The sequence below is a fragment of the Strigops habroptila genome, chromosome 4 (assembly GCF_004027225.2).
Source record: "Strigops habroptila isolate Jane chromosome 4, bStrHab1.2.pri, whole genome shotgun sequence".
Classification (NCBI taxonomy): Eukaryota; Metazoa; Chordata; class Aves; order Psittaciformes; family Psittacidae; genus Strigops; species Strigops habroptila.
Window position 1 is genome coordinate 35069596 of NC_046358.1, and position 20590 is coordinate 35090185.

Here is a 20590-nt window from a genome sequence, read left to right on the forward strand (position 1 = left end):
GCTCATGTAGCAAAGATTTACGTGGAATAACTGGGAGACCTTCACAATATCTGAGAAATACCAAAGAGGAGAAAGTAGACATTTCATTAGCTCAGCTATTATTATATATGAAGCAACTAGAATGACCTTTTATACTTGTTTGATAAAATTTACTTACTGAAACCCCAGTGGCAATGTAACCAATATGTAATTTAAATTTTCACCAAAAGCCTAAAATTAAGGTTTACCTTTAAATCGAAGTGTTAAGAGGCTGTATGGATTTTCAGTCCCCATAGGAAGTCCCTGAGGCATTAGAAACATAACTCTGGTGGTCAGAAGTCTCCAGTACCACATGAGAGCAAGTAATCCTTTTGCGGTTAACTAGCCAAATGTCAAGTCTTTTAAAAAGTGTGAATTTTGGGAGGGATGCTCAATAACTTGGGTTATGTAGGTGCACAAATAGCAAGACTGTGCCTAAAGCTTCTTCCAGGCACACGCAAATTCCACTCATTAATGAACTACCACAGATTACAAGCCATCTGAGAGAATTATAAATGTTTATGCTGTCTTGAAAGTCAGTCATTATAAATCCTATGTCCTGATCTTTCACACCTTGGAATTTGACAAATCCCAGTATCTCTCCAACAAAATTATGCCAACTGTGTAAACAGACATAAGCAAGCAGGACAGAAGCTCCATGGTTGAAGAGACAATAACGAAAATACTCAGTCCTACTAGTTGCAGAGCAATGTAGCTCAGTCTGGGAAAAAAAATTTGAGCATATTCTTAGCTTCAAGCATAGACATAGTCCCAATAACTACAGCTGCACTCTTCACACCTTCCATTTTACTCACGTGTTTCTCAGTTCTGTTGGTTAGGCTGCAGAACTCAATGTCTTCCAGCACTGCGTTGGGGGAATTTTTCTCATTTCAAATATTGTAACTTTTTTAGATACAAAATATAACATCTGATAAGCCTCCAGGCATTTGACCCCAGTTTCACATGTTGCATTACTACAGTTACATGAAGAGGTTTACATGCTGGGGAGGAAAATGACATGTGTGGGCATAAATTAATACATGAGTGGGGCGAGACAGATGTCTCCTTACACCACAAAAGGTTTTTTTAGTGTCTGCAACACAGTCAGCTAACACTCTCTCCATTCTCCTAGCCTATCAACCTTGAGATATTTATAACAACTTCCTTGGATAGGCATAGAAGTAGGGATTTTAGTCCCCTATATTACTTACTTTCAGTTTTCCAAACCACAAGGAACAAGTTGTTATACTCGCTTGTGGAATACATTAGGAGAAATTAGCCCAGTGAGTATATAGTTTAATTTATTAACCTGAAATAAAATATAGGTTAGTATAACCACTTAGATGCTCAGCCTTTAGAAAATCCAGCACCAGAAGCATGACAGCCCACAGCCATGACTTGCAATAAATACCAATATTGCAATTCTTATACAAGAAGCTTAAAGCACTTTATAATAGGCAACAAGTATTGCTCTTCCATATTGCAACTGAGAAGATCAAAGTGCCTTCTCTTAAGGTGAGACAAGGAGCAGAGGCTGGGGCCATCTCAATTCCAAGCATATGTTATTTTTGGAATTATTTCATGCAGCAGTAGCAATGCTCGTGCCAAGTGCTTTTGAGCTGGGTACAATTTGCAGGATTAAAGCCACAAACGTAAGCCTACAGCATACTTTCTGGCTGAAGGAAAGAGGAGGGGAGAAGAACAAGCACCCAATGAAAGCAGCGAATACATCTCCACCATCAAAATACATTTCTGCTTATACATCTAGATCAAATGGAAAAAAAAAAAAATCTTTGTGGTTAAAAATACTGTGTTCAGATTTTTAAAATGAAACCAGAAAAACTGCTTTAGGACACTGTGTGTGGATGGTTACCTTAAAATCTGTGAGAAAAATCCTTGGTAACATTGCTGTTCAGTATTCTTTTCCTTTCCTCTGCCTTTGTTTTCCTTCTCCTTTACTAACAGCTGCCACCTACTTATGGCATTAACTTTGTGGAATTTACTTCATCTTTTTCCACTTTCTTCCCCTCAAATTGCTGAGATTTTAGGCGTCAACCATATGGCGACCAGTTACTCACTCAGATTTCTCTTATTTTATCTTCTACCTGATGCGACTGTTTAGACTGTAGAAGAGGAATGGAAAATTACAGTGCATTGAGAATGGTGTATGATTGAAAACATTTTGTCATGCCAACAAAATACTGAACATCAATAGCGATCCCTAAAACAAGACTGGGAGCTGATACTACACATCATAAATATCACATCTACATCAAGATCTTTTCTGAGTTAATAAGAAAGAGACCAGGACAAATCTCAAAGAAAGGAAAAAGTCCAAAAGCGTATGTTAGACATGTCAGTGCTAATGGTGCTTGTTGGACATTAAGTGTGAACACAATTGCCAATAATAATTTCCTGCTGTTATGTGTACTCAAGTTAGAGCAGTTCCGACCTGGAGCTTGGGTGCCATGGAAATGTCTGAGAAGAGTCCAAGAAGCATTGACTGCTGTTATATTTGTTCTCATCCCAAACAGAAACAATGTCAGGCAGGCAGAGACTTATTTTAGTCACATTTATATTCTGAAGGGAACTTAAGTGCATGCAGTAGCCCATTTACTGAAAAATGATGTGCTAAGTACTGACCTTGCATCAGAACAGGATGTGATAAAGAAATTACAAAAGCATGCCTAAAGTTCAGCTAAGCTGCAGAGAAAAATGGGGTGTTTTCCTCCCTTCCCCATACTAATGCGAGATGCAGGCAGTGGCCTGTTACTGTTATTGTCATTATTGTTTAAGACAGTAGTGAATATTTGCAGGACTACTGAATCTTGTTTGTCGCTGAACCAACTGCCAGAACAGCGAGATGAAGCAAGCATGCAAGTATTCCTCTAAGGTGTTCACCCCTGGATAACAGACTTTACAATGACATGGAACAGGAAAAGTGATATCGGGAGTAATCTTGCCCCCAGGAATTCAGGATTTTTACTTTATTGGCATTCATCTGCTTCCACTCACTCAACTAAGCTCACTGATAAACTAACCCCTTTTGCATCTGATGGCATTAGTGTCTCAGGCTGGTAAGTGTTTAGGTGCTGGAGAAGCAGCGGAATTGGAAAAAAAGCCAAGCCTTACATACTGCAATAATGCTTCCCATAACTTCTCTGTCTCCAGGATCAGGCAGAGGCAGTGCATGTAACATAGCTGGTTTAAGTTTGGCTGCAGAAAAAATGAACAGAGCAACAATTTCAATGTGCAGGCCAGTTTTGTATTTGCATACCAGCCTTTCAAAGGAATAGATCCTTTGCCTTTGGCTATGAGGCACATGTCTGGGCTGCCCAGTTTGGTTCTGAACTGCTAGAAACTAGACAGGGCCATTGGCGTATCTGTGCTACAACAGTCTCTACCCAAACGCTGCCATTGCAGACCACAAGCACTACAGCAATAGACCCTCAGTGCAGTTTACTGCTCTGCTCTGCTCCAGTTTGGGCTGGCTGCAGCTCCCATTACACATCTGGAGGCATTTCATTATTCAGATTATTATCTTCAAGCTCAGACTCGCCTTCCTTGCACAACTAGTGTGGAAACAAATGTTTCAGTATTCTTTCTGGCCATGTGTCACACAATTGAGGTCAGCAACACACTTTCAGATTTTCTCAGAAAGCGTGCTGCAAGCATGGTCAGCAATAGGATGTCGATAAGTGAGAGGCAATTTCACTTTAATGATGACTATCCTATTCTAACTTCTAAGCATGTTTGGACACTTTGCATAGAATTATCATTTGCATGGGAAACAATGCTTAGCAAGAATACAAAACAATAGGCATTGTTAACATTCACTATGGGTAAAACAGCTTTCCCACTGTCTACTCATATTTCACACTTTCCACACTAAACACTGCTCATGTCACAAAATATTGAACTCTGCAATGAAGTCTGCCTCTGGCAAATGTAGAACAAGGCCTGTCTGGCACAGCAGTGTTTTGTACCAAACAAAAACCTTACTTTTTTTTTTTTTTTTAGTAGAATTTTTAGGGATATGATGAAAAAATGGTATTTGTACTCATTGAGCTAGCAATTTTCTCAGGAGATGCTGTTTCATCCTCACTTACTTAGGAGCTCTCTATTAGTCTCCTCCATTGCAGAGAATTGAGCAATTTCGGCTGTCTATGCAGGCTTCTGCTTCTTCAGCATGAGGTGACAGAACCTCTCATCAAAGTTGGGGTACTATTTCCTGTACAAGCAATCCAAATCAAACCAGGAGAAGGGGATGAGGATAAAGAGAAACAACATCTTCCCCCACCCCCACAGTCCACACTATTTCCACAGTGCTTGAGATTCACTGAAAAATGAATGCTATGACTAATGCCGCAAAACACTAAGCTGCCAGCCAAAATACATTTTCATTTCCAACAAAAACACAGGACTTTTCCATTGAAAACACATAAATTTTTCAAGCAGTCCTATCTATTAAAAAACAATAAGGATTGGTTTTCTGTCTGTTTTTGGATTTCTTAGTCTTGGTAAATATAAGTGGCCTAAAAAAAAAACCTCTTACTAGTGCTATGGAAAAAAGGTAAGACTGCCTAAGTGGGCATGGTAAGAGGCATTCCAGTTCCATTAAACTAACTCAATTAATTTAATCGCAGTAAGAACAAGAAGAAAACAATGAAGAAGTTGATGAAACTCCCCTTTTGGCCCTGGAAAGCCCACTTCCTCCATTTCTTAAAATGTACAAGATGCAGAAGAAATCTTTCTGCTGGCAGTGCTCCAGTTCAAGATGGAAATTACATTGCTGCAGTGCAGAATGGCAAAAGCATTTCACAAAAATTTCTGTTGAGCAATTAGAAAAAAGCCAGATGTATTACTCACATATCATGACAACAGCTTGATTTTCACTTCAAAAAGTAATTCAGGACATTTGAAACAACAGCCATTAGGCATTTTAAAGTCAGCAAGTCTGAATAAGTTGTGATTGAAAATTTAACAGCAGCTAACCAACAAGCTCTCTGGACGATCAATACTATTTCAATGAATTTTAGACCACTAAGAAAGATTTCAGAAGGCTGCGGGGACGGAAGGACTAACACAGCACCAGCTTTTCAGTGGGTAGGTAAACTGATCTGAATGAACATAGGCTGGACAACTGAGAGAAAATAGTGGAATAACCCGTAATTTTTGATTAATCAAGGACATAGGCAGCAAAAATAATTAAAAGTGATAAAGCTCGTAAGAAATAGAGCTGGTCAAATAAAACTAACACCTTATTTTGATGAGCTAGAATTAAAAATTGGTTAAGGACAAAGCCAACACAGATATAACATTTTAATTCTGATGGGCATTTAACAGTGTGCCACATGACACAGACTGCAGCCAGAATTATACAAATTAAAGGGATGGTGTGAAAAACATTACGACTATGTTTTCTGAATCGTATAGAGATCTCTTAAACACTACCTTCTACCCTTATTTTGAAAATGGTATGAAACTGGCATTACTTAATATTATTTTTAATAATTAGAATACAACACAAAATTACCTTCAAAATCTAAAGACAAAAAAGTTTTGAGGAGAGAAGCAGAGGTAACTAATGAATGCAACTGGTTGCTTATTAAAATCAATTTGTTTTGCCTTCTGACTGCAAACTGCATTCAAAGGAGTGTGGAAACACATTTAAAGGACAGTCCACCAACTGCAGAAGCAACAGGTCCAAGGACGATTTAAACTTTCAATCTGATGCCATGGTCAAGGCTGCAATGAAAATTAAGCAGAATGCCAGTAGGGAGGGTTGATACTGGACAACTCTTCTAGCAATCCTGTTTTGCTATTGAAGTTACTGTTCCAAATAAAAATTAATTTAAATAATTTTAAAGGATCCAAAGAAGAGTGCCACAGATGAATAAAGGATTGAAAAGATTTGACAGCTTAATCGGTTACTTTAAAAAAGAAAGCTGAGGAATGACTTGTTCAGTTTGTAAATGCCTACAGTGAAACCAGCAATGTCACAGCATGCGCTTCAGTTTAGCAGACAAAAGGCAAAAGATCTGACAGCTGGATACTGAAAGACGCTGAATTCAGGCTCTATGTAAGAGGCACATTTTTAACAGTAAGTAATTATGTTTTGAACAATTTGGGTGGATTCTTCGTCACTAGGAGCTTTCAAATCAAAGCAGGATGCTTCCTCTAAAAACACACTTTCGTTCAAACAAGAATTTGAGGAAGTCTTGGAAACTGTGCTCTACAAGAGAGCAGACTGAACACATGGTGTTCCCTTCTGCCTTCTGAATAGGTTACACTGAAACAGTTAGTCTCACAGACATACCTCAAAGGAAGTACAGATTTAAGAAGGGGAGAGAATTCTCATGCATTTTGGTCACTATGGACCATGCACTACACTTGGGGCTATATGGTTGTGTTTCAGAGGCCTGAAAGGAAACATCACCCAGACACAGCAAGAGTGAACAGTTTTGTAGGTAGGGACCCCACATTTCTGCCCCAGGAATTGGGAGAACAAAAGCAGTAACAGCATGCTGTCTTCAACCTAGTGGATGCCAGAAATTTTTCATGCCAGAAGATTGCTCAGTCCAAGCCTGTGAGGGTATTGCTCCTTTCACGCTCTTTGTGTGTCATGAGAAAAAAAACAAGACAGATGCGGTGCACCTGAAAAAAGCAACTCATGTTTTTGGCCTCAGTGAAATGAAGGTGAACAGGCCTGACATCTGCAGATAGACTTCACCATGTAAAGAAAAAGCTAGCCAGAATGGACATAGAGACCTGAAAATTTCCTGCTTCAATTATACCCATACCTTCTACGAATACAAAATTTGCAAACACCAAGTTTCCACTCTCGGGGAATAAAAGGACTTCAATTAACGGCACTCCTTTTTGGATGTAATGAGATTCAAGTTATTGCCTTGTCTGGTGCCAAGTAAGAACTTAGACCAGAATCTCTTGTACCTTAGGACAGGATCTCATGCCACAAGGCTGCTGCACATACTGAGCATGACTGCCTAGTTCTCACTGTAAGAGTAATCGCTGAACAAAGAAAAAATCATGTAAAGATGGCCACATTTTGAAAAATGTGCTTTAGTGAAAAGCTGGTATACAGATTGAGTTGAAGAATGTTCTTCGAGAGTAAAATTTTTCTCAAGTAATTCTTTCAGTAGCCAAGATCCTTACTTCACAATTTAGAACTTGTGCATACCCGACTGACAGGATTAATATGCAGCGTAGGAGTTCACCCGCACAGACGGTGAGCATAATGTACAGTCATCACATAGAGATAACAGTTCAGAGGTGGAAAAATCCTTCCAGGTTGTTCATGACAGATCTATGGCAATGGTCACCCACGACAATATATTTTTAGAGTTCTGTACAGCCCACTTTTACCCATGCTCCTCCCAGAGACCCTTTAATTCATACATACTGTTAAAGCTCACGTGACTCTCTTTGGAGAGATAAATCATAGTACCACTTTTGGATCTGCACTTTCCCACATGGGCAACATACTGTTCAGGAGCTGTATGTAAAAGCAAGCTTCCGAACAAAGGACTTTGCAGTTTAACAGCACTAAAATAACCCACAAAGTTTTCAAGTATAGACTTTATTTCATTATTTCACAGTCTGTTTCTGTAAAGTTTTAGCAAAAAGGTCATGTTCTACAACAGAGTTCTTGGGCTACTGTATTCAGAGCTGGCAACAGACTTCAAAAGTACAGAAAATGTTTACATTCCAATTAGAGCAGTAGAATTTAAAAAATACACAGTAAAAATAATCAAAAATACCAACATTTATTAAAACTTAATAGAAAAACAGCAGTCTGACACATCAACCTACTCTGCCTGCTGGGTGTCAGCAGCAACCGAAGCCACAGCAGGTCATCCAACTGACTTTTTAGACTGCTGTCTTCAACTAACTTGTTAATACAAAGTTTTGCTGCTTCAAAGCTCAAAAAAATTATCTGTAAGTTCATTGCTTACAGGTTTCCAATCAGAGAAGCTAATGTTTCTGCTCAAATCTACTGGACCACTTCCAGATCCTGCCCAGAATACGGACCTGTTCTGGTCCTGATGTCATCAACTTTCTCAACACAGTTCCAAGCTAACCTATTTTACTAAATCGCAGCTAAGAAAGGAAAGCCCTTATTGTTTAAAGGTTTATCAGGGCTTACAGGAATAAAAGCAGCTAAGAGAAACTGAATAGAATGGTACTTGATGACATTATTTCTCACTAGGGACCTTCAACATCCCTTCTTTATAGATGTTGCGTCGAGATTTGCAGTTATCTAGGGATATGGTTCCTAAGGGGCCTCAGATTTACATGTAATAGTTCCAGAGTGGATTTTTCTAGTTCAGCAAATACTATTTAAGTCTGGACTGATGCCCAGTAGGAGATTTCTAACCAGCTGCTGAACTTTAGTCACAGATTTATTGAATATGTATTTATGCAAATTATACCAGCTGAAAGGCCCATCAGCTCTAAGCACACCCACATCAGCCCACCCTCAGTGCTGCCAGGGGAAAAAATACATGTGATTCTGTGTTGACTATGAGACATTTCTATCAGCTATAGCCTCCTTAAATCAGAAAGTATTACACTGCAAGGCTAGCGTTTCCTTCCTTTTACTCTACCAGAGCAGTGGAAATAGGATGAAGGTCACCAGTAGACCCACTTTTTCTTGTCTCAAACAGCTAAGATTGGACTTCTTTTTTCTGACTTGCTTTCATCTCTAGGTAGCCTACCATCTTGTTTTCTAGGACAATCACTTCCTAAAAAATATATCTATATATTCTGAACTTCAAATTCTCCTCTCTATTTGATGGGTAGAATAAGAATTTTAGGTAAAGTAAGAAAGATAACCTATGTATTTTCTCACACCTCACCTCTAGGCACATACAGATACCCAATCAACAGAACTGCCTGCTACTGCCTCCTCTCCTTCCTGTAAGCTCAGAAGAATCAAGCATATTTTTTTGGGATTCTTTCACAAATGGCCTAAGGTACCATCACATCTGTATTGCCAAATATCATTTGGTGCAGATACCACAACTGATTCCAAAGGGGCTACATTGGACATGACCTACATTATTACACTGTATTATCCTGCCTTCTGGGTTTGCTGGCTGAGTTTTGATATTGCTGTGCTGCAAGTTATGAGACATCTTAGTATGCACAACTATAGCATGTATATTTAAAAAAATATATGACAACACAGTCTGTGAACACTTTTCTTTCAATCAATTCCCACCTACTGCACTAGTCTTGAGCAGGTGGGCAGGATACCTGGCAAGGCATAGCTACTAGTTTGCTACAGCTCCACTAGGGTGAATCCTGGTACAGTATTTCTCTCTAGGCCTATGGACAGTACAAATATGACTTAGATTCCTCCTCTTTGTGAGGCATGTACAGCATTTCATCAATGTAAAAAGGGGAAAACCCCTTACAAGAGAGAAGTCCCTTACAATTTCTCTAATGCATATATTTGAGGAAGACTACAAAAGCACTCTTCAGAGTCTTCTGCAATATTGATGCCCAGAGGCATCAGAAAATGGAAAGGTCTAGTCACAAATCAGCAAGACATCTACCTTACTTTCAAGTTTCTTTTTTTTTTTTTAAAAACCTGAAAGAGATAACAGGAGTGATCAAAGCATCAAAATACCCAGTCACCTAGACAGCACGGCTTTTTGAAAACGTTGTCACACAGAAAGGAACATACCATAAACAATCCAGAGTCCTTAATGTTCTTAGACAAAGTTGTTCTTAGTTCTCTACACAGACTGCCTCTGAAAAAAACCCTTCAGACTGGAGGGAGTGACATAGTTAAGTGTCTAGATAAACTGAAATGAAATAAATGTCTGTAGAACAGCTTTTGTAACATGACTACTGTGGATCTCTACTAGTCAGGCCTAATACCTTATGCAGACAGTAGTGTTAGCTATATCTCAAGGCAAGCAGGCTAGGAATGATATAAACCTATTTGGAGGAAAAATGTTTTGGGATTTCATTTTTGGTTTGGGATTGTTGAGGTTTATTATGTTCAAACTCAAGGTAGATAAAAATTTTTGGGAGATTAGCCAAGCTGACATCCCTGTCCCCAGGTACATTCACCTCATTTCTCTAAATAAAAAAAGAGAGGGAAAGGGGGTGGGAGATGGACTTGTTTCACCACAGGCTATTTATGCTCCTTTCCCTTTCAAACTTTTCTTTTCTTTTTTAATACTTAGTTATCTGATTTCACAGGAAAGAAAAAAAAAACAACAGTTTATGCTTGTAAACTAAAGATATATAGATCAAATAATATGCAACTAGTCTTGCTGAATTAATCCTGGTGAACGATTATCTTCCTTGTGCTATTAGGAAAAAAAAAAAAAAGTCACTGCAGTCTTTAACAACAACGTTTAATCTACTAGCCACTGAGAAAATCCAAACCACTTGCCTTGTACACTTCCGAGCCATTGATAAATACGGCTTTGGAACAAAACAAACATTTCCAGTGCAAGCCTTGTGATTTTCACTCACTCAAAGTGTACAGATCAAAATCAAAAGTATACTCATCAAAACACATCATTTCACCTGGGTCCTAAGACACTCATCACATTGACCAAAGACTGCAATGAATACAGAATGCTAATTCAAATGCATTAAAACCCCAAAGCAAGACTCTGCTACAACAAAGGAACGCAACAGCCTAAAGATACCACCTCACCAACCTAAGTTTCCTCTCCTCTCCCCAACTCCCTTCATCTAATTGCAACTGATGATGGTCCAATACTGGGGCCTGTTGTGCTCTTCCATCCTCGGAACTAACTATCTGAAGCGGGGACCAGGAAGATGTTTGCCTGCAGAATACTGCAAATGACTGTCTTTACTGCAAGAATGGGAACATGCCAGCAGAGCACATCCAAGCTTCTAGAGTCCCAAGAAGTACATGAAATTAGCATGGAGTTCAGGGTTGCACTGAAGTAGTAAGCACCCATTCTGCCAAGACCCCACCATGCTATTCCAGTCCCACAACTGGCTCTGAAGACAAGTCATTCACGGCATGTCACTTTGCAAGTCTTGGACTCAGAAAATGCTCAAGTTTGAGACAGGAAATAGGAGGCACAAAAATAACTTGACCAATAGCTATGTACCTTTTTAGTATATGTTGGGATAAGGGGGGTCTTCAAGGTTACCATCAACTTTATCAGATCCTGTTAGAGATGCTTCTAGCTCTGCCCATGACTGTGGAGCATTGTTCTTTATTGCCTCTATGAAAAGCTGTGTTTGATGCTTCAGCCGGTCCAGCTCAGCCTGAGTCACCTGGTTCTGATGAATGAGCTCCTTGGTTTTTAAAGTTATCTCCAGCAATCCTGACCTGCGTAGCACAACAAGTGTGTTCTGAAAGCGTCTGCACTTGCTTTGCTGTTGCAAGAGTAGCTCAGGGGTAGTGCAAATCTCTTCTGGTATCAATGGGGGGCTCCACACTGCAGACTGCATCGTAGTCTGTGCTGCACTCTCGATCTCATGAGGGGTGCGCTTTGTTGCCTGCAGAGTTCCAAAAGGCAAAAGGGGAGTCAAACCCGGCAGTTTCTGAGTGTCACTACAAACACGATGAAAACCAGGAAGAGCTGACAGTTTTCCACTTGTCACTAGAGTTGAAGAACTCTGCTGGTTAGAATCCCGAGGGGTCTTAAAGCTAACTGGTAGGTGGGCAAAAGGACTAGTAGGCAAGCCTGTGCTCCCTGATACAGGAGAAGTCTCCATCTTGGGTGTTTCTGTGCAGAGTCGTTTATGGCAATTGGTTTCCTGACATTCTTCTAGATCAAAGGAGCGATCTCTTTTGCAGGGCTGTGGTGCTATTTTAGGATAAGAATTCAGGATAGGCAGGTAATTAGTGGAGTCATTTCTCTTTTTCCCAACAGGGTGAGGGTTAATGGGTGGTGGGATTGATGGACGAAGAAAGACTAGCTGAGGCTGAGCTGGAATCACTTCAAAGGATGGCTGCACAGTCCAAGACTGGAGCTGTGATGAACTCCCCTGAGAAGCATAAATGGGATAAAAACAGAAGTCTTACAACAACATTGTAGAAAAGGATCAAAAAACCTTAAATGAAACAGGTGGACTGTGCCATTTCTCCATATTTGATATACACTGTCCAATTTATACATTCTGAAGTATTACATCAACTCATCATTCTCCTTCTCCGACAACAAAGCACAGCACTAGAATCAAAGCTGTCATCCATAATCCTTTTACAGTGGAACAGCAGATACATTTAAAAACAATTCAATCCAAATTCATACATGATTTCCTAAATGAAGATTACAGTGCATGCTTATATTGTACAATGCTCATGTAAAAGTTCAACCTAGACTTGGGGTCAAACAACAAGTGTATGGAAAAGTTGAAAAATAATTAAGCATTGCGGTTATATTTTTAAAGAATCAAAGAAAGACTGTAGAGACATTTTAGGAACAATTCAGACTCCCTCTTTGTTGAAAGGCAGCACTCTAATCTTGTCAATTCTATTCTTATAGCAAGCTTTTGAAATGGTTATTCAATAAAGACGACAGCTGTTCAGTAAGTTTTGCAATCTTAAGTACAACACAGTTTCAATAAATTTAAAACCAAGAAGAAAAAAAAAAAAAGAGCTGAATATCAACCAACACAAGGAAAAAAGCCTGTTGTAAGCCCAGAGCAGTTTAACTCCGTAGCTCTGGTGATATAGTGCACACTAATGAACCTTAAAAGCATTATATTTCAAGAAAAATACCCAAGTTTTCACTCTCTCTCACAAGCCATACTCTGTAATATAGCAGAACACATCAATTTTTACGAGACACCACCTCTTCCTCCTTCAATATATTACTACTGATCTTCACAAGATCTCCTGGCCAGAAAACATGCCTGCTTTTCTCCGAACATATACAATGGTCTAATAAGAGGTACTATTTCTTTCTGAAACAAAATCTAACTTCTTCATATATTTAAGTCATTGCCACCACAATTAACATAACATACTGTCAGCTGCTTTTCCAATTCTTTATGACTTGGAATGCTAGCAGCAGGCCTGTTGAAGGCAGAGTTTTTAGTGCATTTAGTTGCATTCTGCTCTTGCTCCTACCCAAAAATCTCATTTTTAGTAGAGAAGGGCATGCTTATTTTACTAATTCTGCAACGTGTTGGGTTTGAGGTGGTTTTTGGGTGTTGGGGGAGTTTTTTTGGGTTTTTTTAATGAAGGCTAACATCCTGCACATACCAGAGTAACTTGTCTAAAAAGCCTTCCTACTAAGGACTTTCACAAGAGTTACAGAAACCTTGCCACAAGCACCACTGTGTTTCAAAGAACTAATCCTTGCTTGATTTTTTATTCTTTTTTTAGTAACATTGATAGCTGTTTACACTCTGAAATTGGGACAGCAGGTAACCACCACTGCGCAGGATCACAGTGGTTCTAAGATAGAAGGATGATCCTGACTGAAACTGAAACAAATAAACAGCAGTAATCGGATGCTGCCTTTTGTTGGTTTTTTTTTTGGTCCAGCAAGCCCCACTCAGGGCTGTGTTGAAAAGACCATTTTAACAGGATAACCAGCATGACCATCTGAGGTAACTAGGCATAAAGGAAAGAGGCAGAAACACACTTCATTGTTAGTATTTTGACCTGGACTCACTGCTTTTGTTTATTGCAGCAAATATTTTTCAATTCAACATTACTGTCCTTAACCATACATAATTAGACTCAGAAGTTATGATGCACTGCTCGAAAGAACCCAGTCTGGTAATTTTACCCACCTCCAACTCTTACTTTCAAATTTCCTTTTTCATACACTACCAGGGTTTTTTATATTTTGTGTGTATGTGTGTGTATATATATATATATATATAAAAAATACATATAAAAGCTACTTTGTATTAGCTAGTTCTCCTAACTGTTTGCAACACAACCTGGAGTTCAACATTAGAATACCTCTGCAATCAGTGTTTAGTTTTTGAGCTCTGGACCAAAGGCTATCAATCAGCCTTTGGTGAAGCTTGCCTACTCCCTGCTATATGAAAACTTCAGTATTTGTTTACACAGTATTTTGTCCACACATATAGGAACATGACTATAAAATAAAATTGTTTCTTGTCAAAATAAAGCACAATGCTCATAGATCAGAACCATAAAATCATAGAATAGTTAGGGTTGGAAAGGACCTCAAAAATCATCCAGTTCCAACCCCCTTGCCATGGGCAGGGACACTTCACACTAGACCATGTTGCCCAAGGCTCTGTCCAACCTGGCCTTGAATACTGCCAGGATGGAGCATTTACCACTTCTTGGGCACCTGTTCCAGCGCCTCACCATCCTCACTGTAAAGAACTTCTTCCTTATATCTAACCCAAACTTCCCCTGTTGAAGTTTGAATTCATTACCCCTTGTCCTATCGCTACAGTCCCTGATGAAGAGTCCCTCCCCAGCATCCTTGTAGGCCCCCTTCAGATACTGGAAGGCTGCTATGAGGTCTCCACGCAGCCTTCTCTTCTCCAGGCTGAACAGCCCCAACTTTCTCAGCCTGTCTTATCTCCCCCACAAATGCATAATTTGCCAAATACTAATGGAAAACTGTATTTGTGTTAGCATTGTCACACAGTATTTGAGTTTTATAGGTTTTGCTTGTTATCATAAAAGATTCAGTAGAAAAGGAATTAGGATATACATTAGTTTTTCCTCTTCTCACTGTATTCTGACATGTATTCTAATAAAAAAGGCTGAAGAACTTCTCCTCTGCTCAGAAAACACGTGTACAGAGCAAGAGGTCTAATAACACAGGAATACTTTGAACTTGGAGCTCTAGGATCTTCTGTTACAATGTAAACGTTAAGAGTCTCAGGGATATGCTGGAGGACAACAGGTAACAAGATACTGGAAGACATAATAGGGAATGTAATTGATGCAGTGTGAGCCTTCCTATGCAACTAAGAGAAATAACCTTCAGATAAGAATTCAATATTTTCATTCGTAACATTCTGGATTAGTGTTTCCCTTTGTACATAAAGCACATCTAGGACCTTAAGAACTAGGAAGCAAAACCTATCATCCTAGTTTATTGTTTTTACTGAATGAAAAACAAAATACCAGCTTTCAAAAGGAAAAACACTCACTTTTGTTTGTTTACTCTTTGGTGCTATTAACATAACATTCTTAAAGATCTATTTTTTGTGGGATCCCTTTAAGACAAAACGGTTTAGTAGATGTAGCCAAGCTTCTCCATTTCACATTTTTTCCATCTTAGTGATTCTACCTGTCACAATAGAACTTTTCAAGTTACCAGTTACTGTCTGGACTGCAACAACTTCGTAAAATCTTTAAGAAAGGAAAAATGTTACAACAAAGAACATGCAATATTTTTCAGAAGATTATTTCTTCCCTACCTGCTTAACTAACACATTTTTCATTACGACCATAGGAGAAAGTGCAGGAAAGGAGCTGCCTGTGGCCATTGGGCATTGCCAAGGCCCATCTTCTGCATTCCAGCACGACGCATTCAGCACGTCCTCCGAGTCAGTCTGCTCCATAGCACTCAGGCACTCTGAACTTCCATCTGCCAAATGTAAAATTCAGCTGTTAGTTGTTTCACATGCACCATGCTTGCCACCAACTTTCAGTTGCACTTTTCTGCTTTCTTTCAACCAAGCCACAAACAACAACAAAGTTTAGTTCCGGAACACCAATAGAATTAGACCTGCTGTGACAGCTGTCAAATAGCCTTTAACAAAAGGCCTTATATTTCAGGCCAGTTCTCATGCAGATATTGCAAAAAAATTACTACTTTTTGTTCTTTCGTATTTAATCTCCAAGGGACTGCACATGATCATGAAGATTGCTCTAAAACCTGGTGTAGGAAAGAACTATGGGCTCCAGCATTGCCACAGCCAGTCTGTGCTACAGGCATTTTGTGTCTTGAAATCTTCTCTCTCTCACAAAAGCCTTTTTTTTTTTTTCCTCTAAAAGCCATCTTCTCACAGTTTTATTGAGTATTAAAATGGCACACCATGGCTACATTTTACTGATGTTATAACAATTACTCTCTGGTCAAATCATAAGAGAGATTAGGCGGCATAATCCAACAGTTCATTCATCACTGCAAAGAACAATAAGTAATTTTGCCATCCCCACTTCTAACATGCCTAAGTCTAAGAGTCTTCCATTCATTTCTTTATTAGGCATATTTTAAATTCCCATGCCATTCAAATTCACAGAAAGAACTTTTAACTACATAAAGCTCTACTCCAGAAGAGTTTGATGGTATGATGATTGCAGATGCAACCTGTTTTACACTGAAAGGCTCTCTCAGTTAATGAAGCATAAATGGCAAGGGGCTAAGAGACAGATATGTCAAATGTGACTAATAAAAGCAAAGTCTGAGCAAGATAACACACAAAAGTAATGCAGTGATTTTCTAAACCTGAATATCCAGAGTCCTTGTCAGATTCCGCTGCCGCCATGCTTAAGTGCTGGTTCAAGCTCTTCATTTCCATCACTTTGCCCAGTAGTTCCTCAAGGGTCTCAATAGGTGACTATTTTGTCTCCATGCTTCCATAGTGCCACAGGCAGCTTTTAACACCTTTTCCATCAAAGAACTACAAAAATAGTTAAGAACAAAAAGGGCCTTTCTCTGAATCTAAGGAAAGTTCCATCAGTGTAAGACAACAAAGGCAGCCATGTTTGTCCTTATGGAAATCTGGTTATCAAAGGTTTGCTGTATCTGTTAAACAATCTGCAGAATTCTACTAAACTTCCAGCTTCACATTTGCTATGTTTCTCACATATTTAGACTAGCAAAGGCTTGCCAATGAAACAACAGTTTATTCCCTGCAAAACTCTCTAAACTATGCATGTTTAATAACGCATTACAGAGTAGAAAAGATGGGCAACAATTCTGTGTATCAGCTAACACTTTACATTGTAGAATCTTCTGGACTGAAGTTTTCCATCTCCCTTAAGCTGAATTTTTAAGTTTTGGGAAAGTTTCCGTGATCCAATCTTTCATGGATTTCTGCACCAAGTACAAAAAAACATGGTATGGCTGTTAAGCCCTTTAAGGTAGGTTAAAAAAATGCTAAAAAATCTAAGGCATATTAATGAAGAAATTAAATAAAGTAGAAATATTCTAGATATTTAAAATTTCTTTATTTTTTACTACTGTTGTGAATGCCATCAATGAAGCAAAGGTATTTTATAAGTACTGAAGACATGGATGCACCTCTCACATTCAGCTCCTTTCTTCAGTGGTTGAGCAAGTCAAGAGTACAGTACAGGTCAGCCAATCTTACTGACGTACTTGAAGCAGAATCGTGTAATACTTACACTTACTGAGTAAAGTACATGATAGATTCATATGAGGAGCACAATGCACACATGATTTCTAACTCTATTATGAATTCTGTCAGACAAGGTAATAATTCCTTAAGGTACACACAAAACTTGGGAAATAGGAAGGCAATCTCTTGATCTGCCAAAGATGTAATGCCCAGTTCTACAAAGTTCAACAACATGGGTAACCAAGATAAAGTAACAGCTAGAAAGCATATGGTTGTTATCCATAATTAAATCTGCCCCTCTGAGTCAAGTGGGATAGTTACTTACCTCTTTTTATGCTGACAGTGGGATAATTGGAGACTTTCAGGATAGAAATATCTCAAATTATTCGAAGAATGAAATGTAGATATGAAACTAATGTACTAGACATGTTTCTCCACCCCTAAAAAAAAGCAAAACAACCAAAAAGCTAAAGGCTATACAACTTTTTTTCCCCCCAAGAATCTAAAGTTACTTAGGCAATTTTTATCTTCCAAAAATTTAGCTATCCCAGGGACTGCATCCCAAAACAAATCAGCTGTGCTGGGTGAAGCCCATACAACAAACACAGATGAACCTGCAAAGCTGTGGCTTTGTTAATACAGTCTGTTTCACTCTAAAGTAAGTCATCACAAGAAAGAAAGTCATCAGAGAACATGCTGGGGCTAAAGAAATCCATACTGCTAAAAACGCAACACATACGATACCTGCAACGCACTCCTAGAGGGAAATGCCCTCTTCTTCCCACACCCAGAATGAGAACACTGGAAAGCTGCAACTAAAAGCTATGAAACCAAAAGCTGCAACTAAAAGCTATGAAAATGTATAGTTACATCGTGGCCTCCCATACTACAGACTTGCCACAACATTCAGCTGCTTCCTGAGGGCAGGCAGACTCTAGTAAGACAGAGCAAAGGTTCTGCTTCTATTAAAGAAGGTAGCTGAGAGTCTGGCCAACAGAAAAATGACAGAATGAAGTGCAGAAATAATTTTTCATATTTGTAGAAATTATTTTCCTATAAAACAACCCTCTGAAGTTGTGTCTCACGTTAGGGCTGTATATTTAAATTGCAACTATGGTAGCTCAGGAGTCTGCATCATAGTCAGACCAGCAGCCCATTAACGGTTGTATCCAGTGCAAGCTACTACAAATAACATTGCAGCAGACATTCTGGAATAACCTACCCTGAAAGGCAAGTTTCTTCTTAAGGTCCTGACAACTGGTTGTTATTCCGCTCCAAGAATTCAAGCCTTGGCACCTCCAGTAACGAATTCTATACGTCGGATATAGTGCTGAGCCTGCAGGGCAACTCTCTATACAACTACAGGAAAGAGAGAATAATGGTCAGCGAAGAGAATTTCCTCAGTAGCTACCTGCATCATTTTTACTTTTCATCTTCAGTCGCTAACTTCTGCTAACAGGTACGGAGCAAAGGTAACTACACAAGAGCAACCTAAATGCTACCCCTGGAATGGAAGGTGAGGCTTAAGACAGGGTTTAAGTCCTGATCCATGCTTTCGTTACTTAGACCTTCCCAAAACAAACGTATTTTTTAAGAAAGTGATATATATTGATGCTAATCTCCGAAAAAAACAGAACTAGAAAGAGAAGGAGGGCTACAAATAAGGAGGGTAAGAACACACCATCTGCTAGTGAATCTTTGGGAAGGGGCTGGCACATCGTCTTCTCTTCCCTTATGGAAAATAAACCAAAACAGGAACAAAACCACAACCGAAAATAAACAAACCAGAAGGGCCACTCTCTCCAGACACGGGCGTGCGATGGCTCCTGCCCAGCTGCCCGCCCGGCAGGCAGGGCCGGCAGGCAGGCACTCCACCGCGCACCGGCACTAAGCGTCGGGCGCCATCCCCGACGCCCAGGGCCCTCCTTCTCGCCGCAGCTGCGAGGGCTGACCTTACCCGACCGCCGCCCCGGCGCTTCGCCCGTACGCAAGGCCCGGCCGGCGGGACGCCCTCGCACCAGGCCTGGCGGGAAGAGAGGCGCACGCGGGCCGAGACACCGGCTTTCGGGGCCGAGCCGCCGCCCCGCCGCACGGCGAGGCGAAGCGGACCCCGCGGCGGCTCCGGCTCCCCGACGGCCACCTCCCCCCGCGCCAAGCCACCCCTCACCTGCGTGCGGGCCGCCACAGCACCAGCCCCGCCGGCCGCACATGCGCACCACCCTACCACGGAGCACAAGCCTCCCCAGCGCCTAGACAAGGCCACCCCGGAAGAGGAAAGCCGCCCTCCAGGCGCCGCTCGGGGCGCGTGCGCACAGCGCTGGGCCGCGGGTTCTGTGGTATCAGGCGCCATGATCGGAGCCAGGGTTCGGGGCGATGCTGATCTCTCTAGGTGCTGTGCAAGAGAGTACAGTCATCGCTACACGGAAGTTTAGGGTTTTGTAGAGCCTCTCTCACTCCGAGAATGAGACAGCAAAAGCGTAAGATGCTGACAGCCTCTTACAAAATGAGGAAAGCAGCACCAAGGAGGTCCAGCAGCTTTGAACTTGTCTCAAAGAGGGAAAACATGTCCAAAGGAGGAGCTGTTAGAGTAAAGGATAGCCTTCTCTGTGGCTGGTAAATATGAGATAGTGAAAGAAATGCGTGGATTTGCTTTCCACGAACTGCATATAAACCAAGGGCAAATAAGTAAGATGAAGTGAATCTCCTCTGGTTAAATGAATACGACTTGAATAGCTATTTTTTTGTTCTGAGAACTGCACCCAGAAGTCTGTCGAGTATTTTGCATTTGGACATGAAAGTAATTTCATTAGGGAAAACTGAAAAAGCTGTGTGAAAGGGCTGAGCAATGACACAATGAGTTCTCTGAACAGAAATTGATAAAAGAAATATTTGCATTGTTACCATGGTCTTGTTAACCTGAAACATACTGATTAAAAAGATCAACATGATCTAATAAATTCCTGAGTGAAAAAGAGAAGGGTCTTTAATCTCAGCATAGTCTCATAAATAACCTATCAAATGCAAAAGAAAAATGTGGAGGATTATGTGAAATGACACTGTCGCTTTGAAAATGTGACACACAATGGATTCCAGTCCTAACCATCCGAAGCGCTGTGAGAGAACACCAGTGACACATACTCCTAGGATGTAGTTTTGAGTATTTAAGTACCAGAGTTGGCTCCGAGTTACATCTGAACAGTACTGTGAAATGTGTGATCTCTAGAGTCTGGATTTGGATTCCTTACTGTTCAGGAGGTTTGGGTACTGAGAAAAAGCATGCTAAGAA

At 40.2% G+C, this 20590-nt stretch overlaps 1 protein-coding gene and 1 long non-coding RNA gene across 9 annotated transcripts; both read right to left on the reverse strand.

The window, feature by feature from the left end:
• Positions 1–2990: 2990 nt before the first annotated feature.
• On the reverse strand, positions 2991–4228 carry LOC115606218. Its single transcript, XR_003990850.1, has 2 exons — positions 4128–4228; positions 2991–3234 (listed from the first exon to the last, which is right to left on the reverse strand). It is a non-coding gene; the product is annotated as an uncharacterized LOC115606218 (long non-coding RNA).
• A 3374-nt stretch (positions 4229–7602) lies between these two features.
• CIPC (CLOCK interacting pacemaker) lies at positions 7603–19546 on the reverse strand. 8 transcript variants are annotated; one of them, XM_030481735.1, is made up of 6 exons: positions 19472–19546; positions 18527–18663; positions 17630–17662; positions 16449–16623; positions 15415–15584; positions 7603–12033 (listed from the first exon to the last, which is right to left on the reverse strand). In XM_030481735.1, exons 4-6 carry the CDS (start codon positions 16519–16521, stop codon positions 11152–11154), a joined length of 1125 nt encoding a protein of 374 aa, XP_030337595.1. In that variant the 5' UTR covers positions 16522–16623; positions 17630–17662; positions 18527–18663; positions 19472–19546; the 3' UTR covers positions 7603–11151. The 8 variants fall into 8 exon arrangements, with proteins under 8 accessions (XP_030337595.1, XP_030337594.1, XP_030337597.1 ...); XM_030481734.1 differs by having other exon boundaries at positions 17630–17744; XM_030481737.1 differs by lacking the exon at positions 17630–17662.
• Between the last annotated feature and the right edge of the window lie 1044 nt (positions 19547–20590).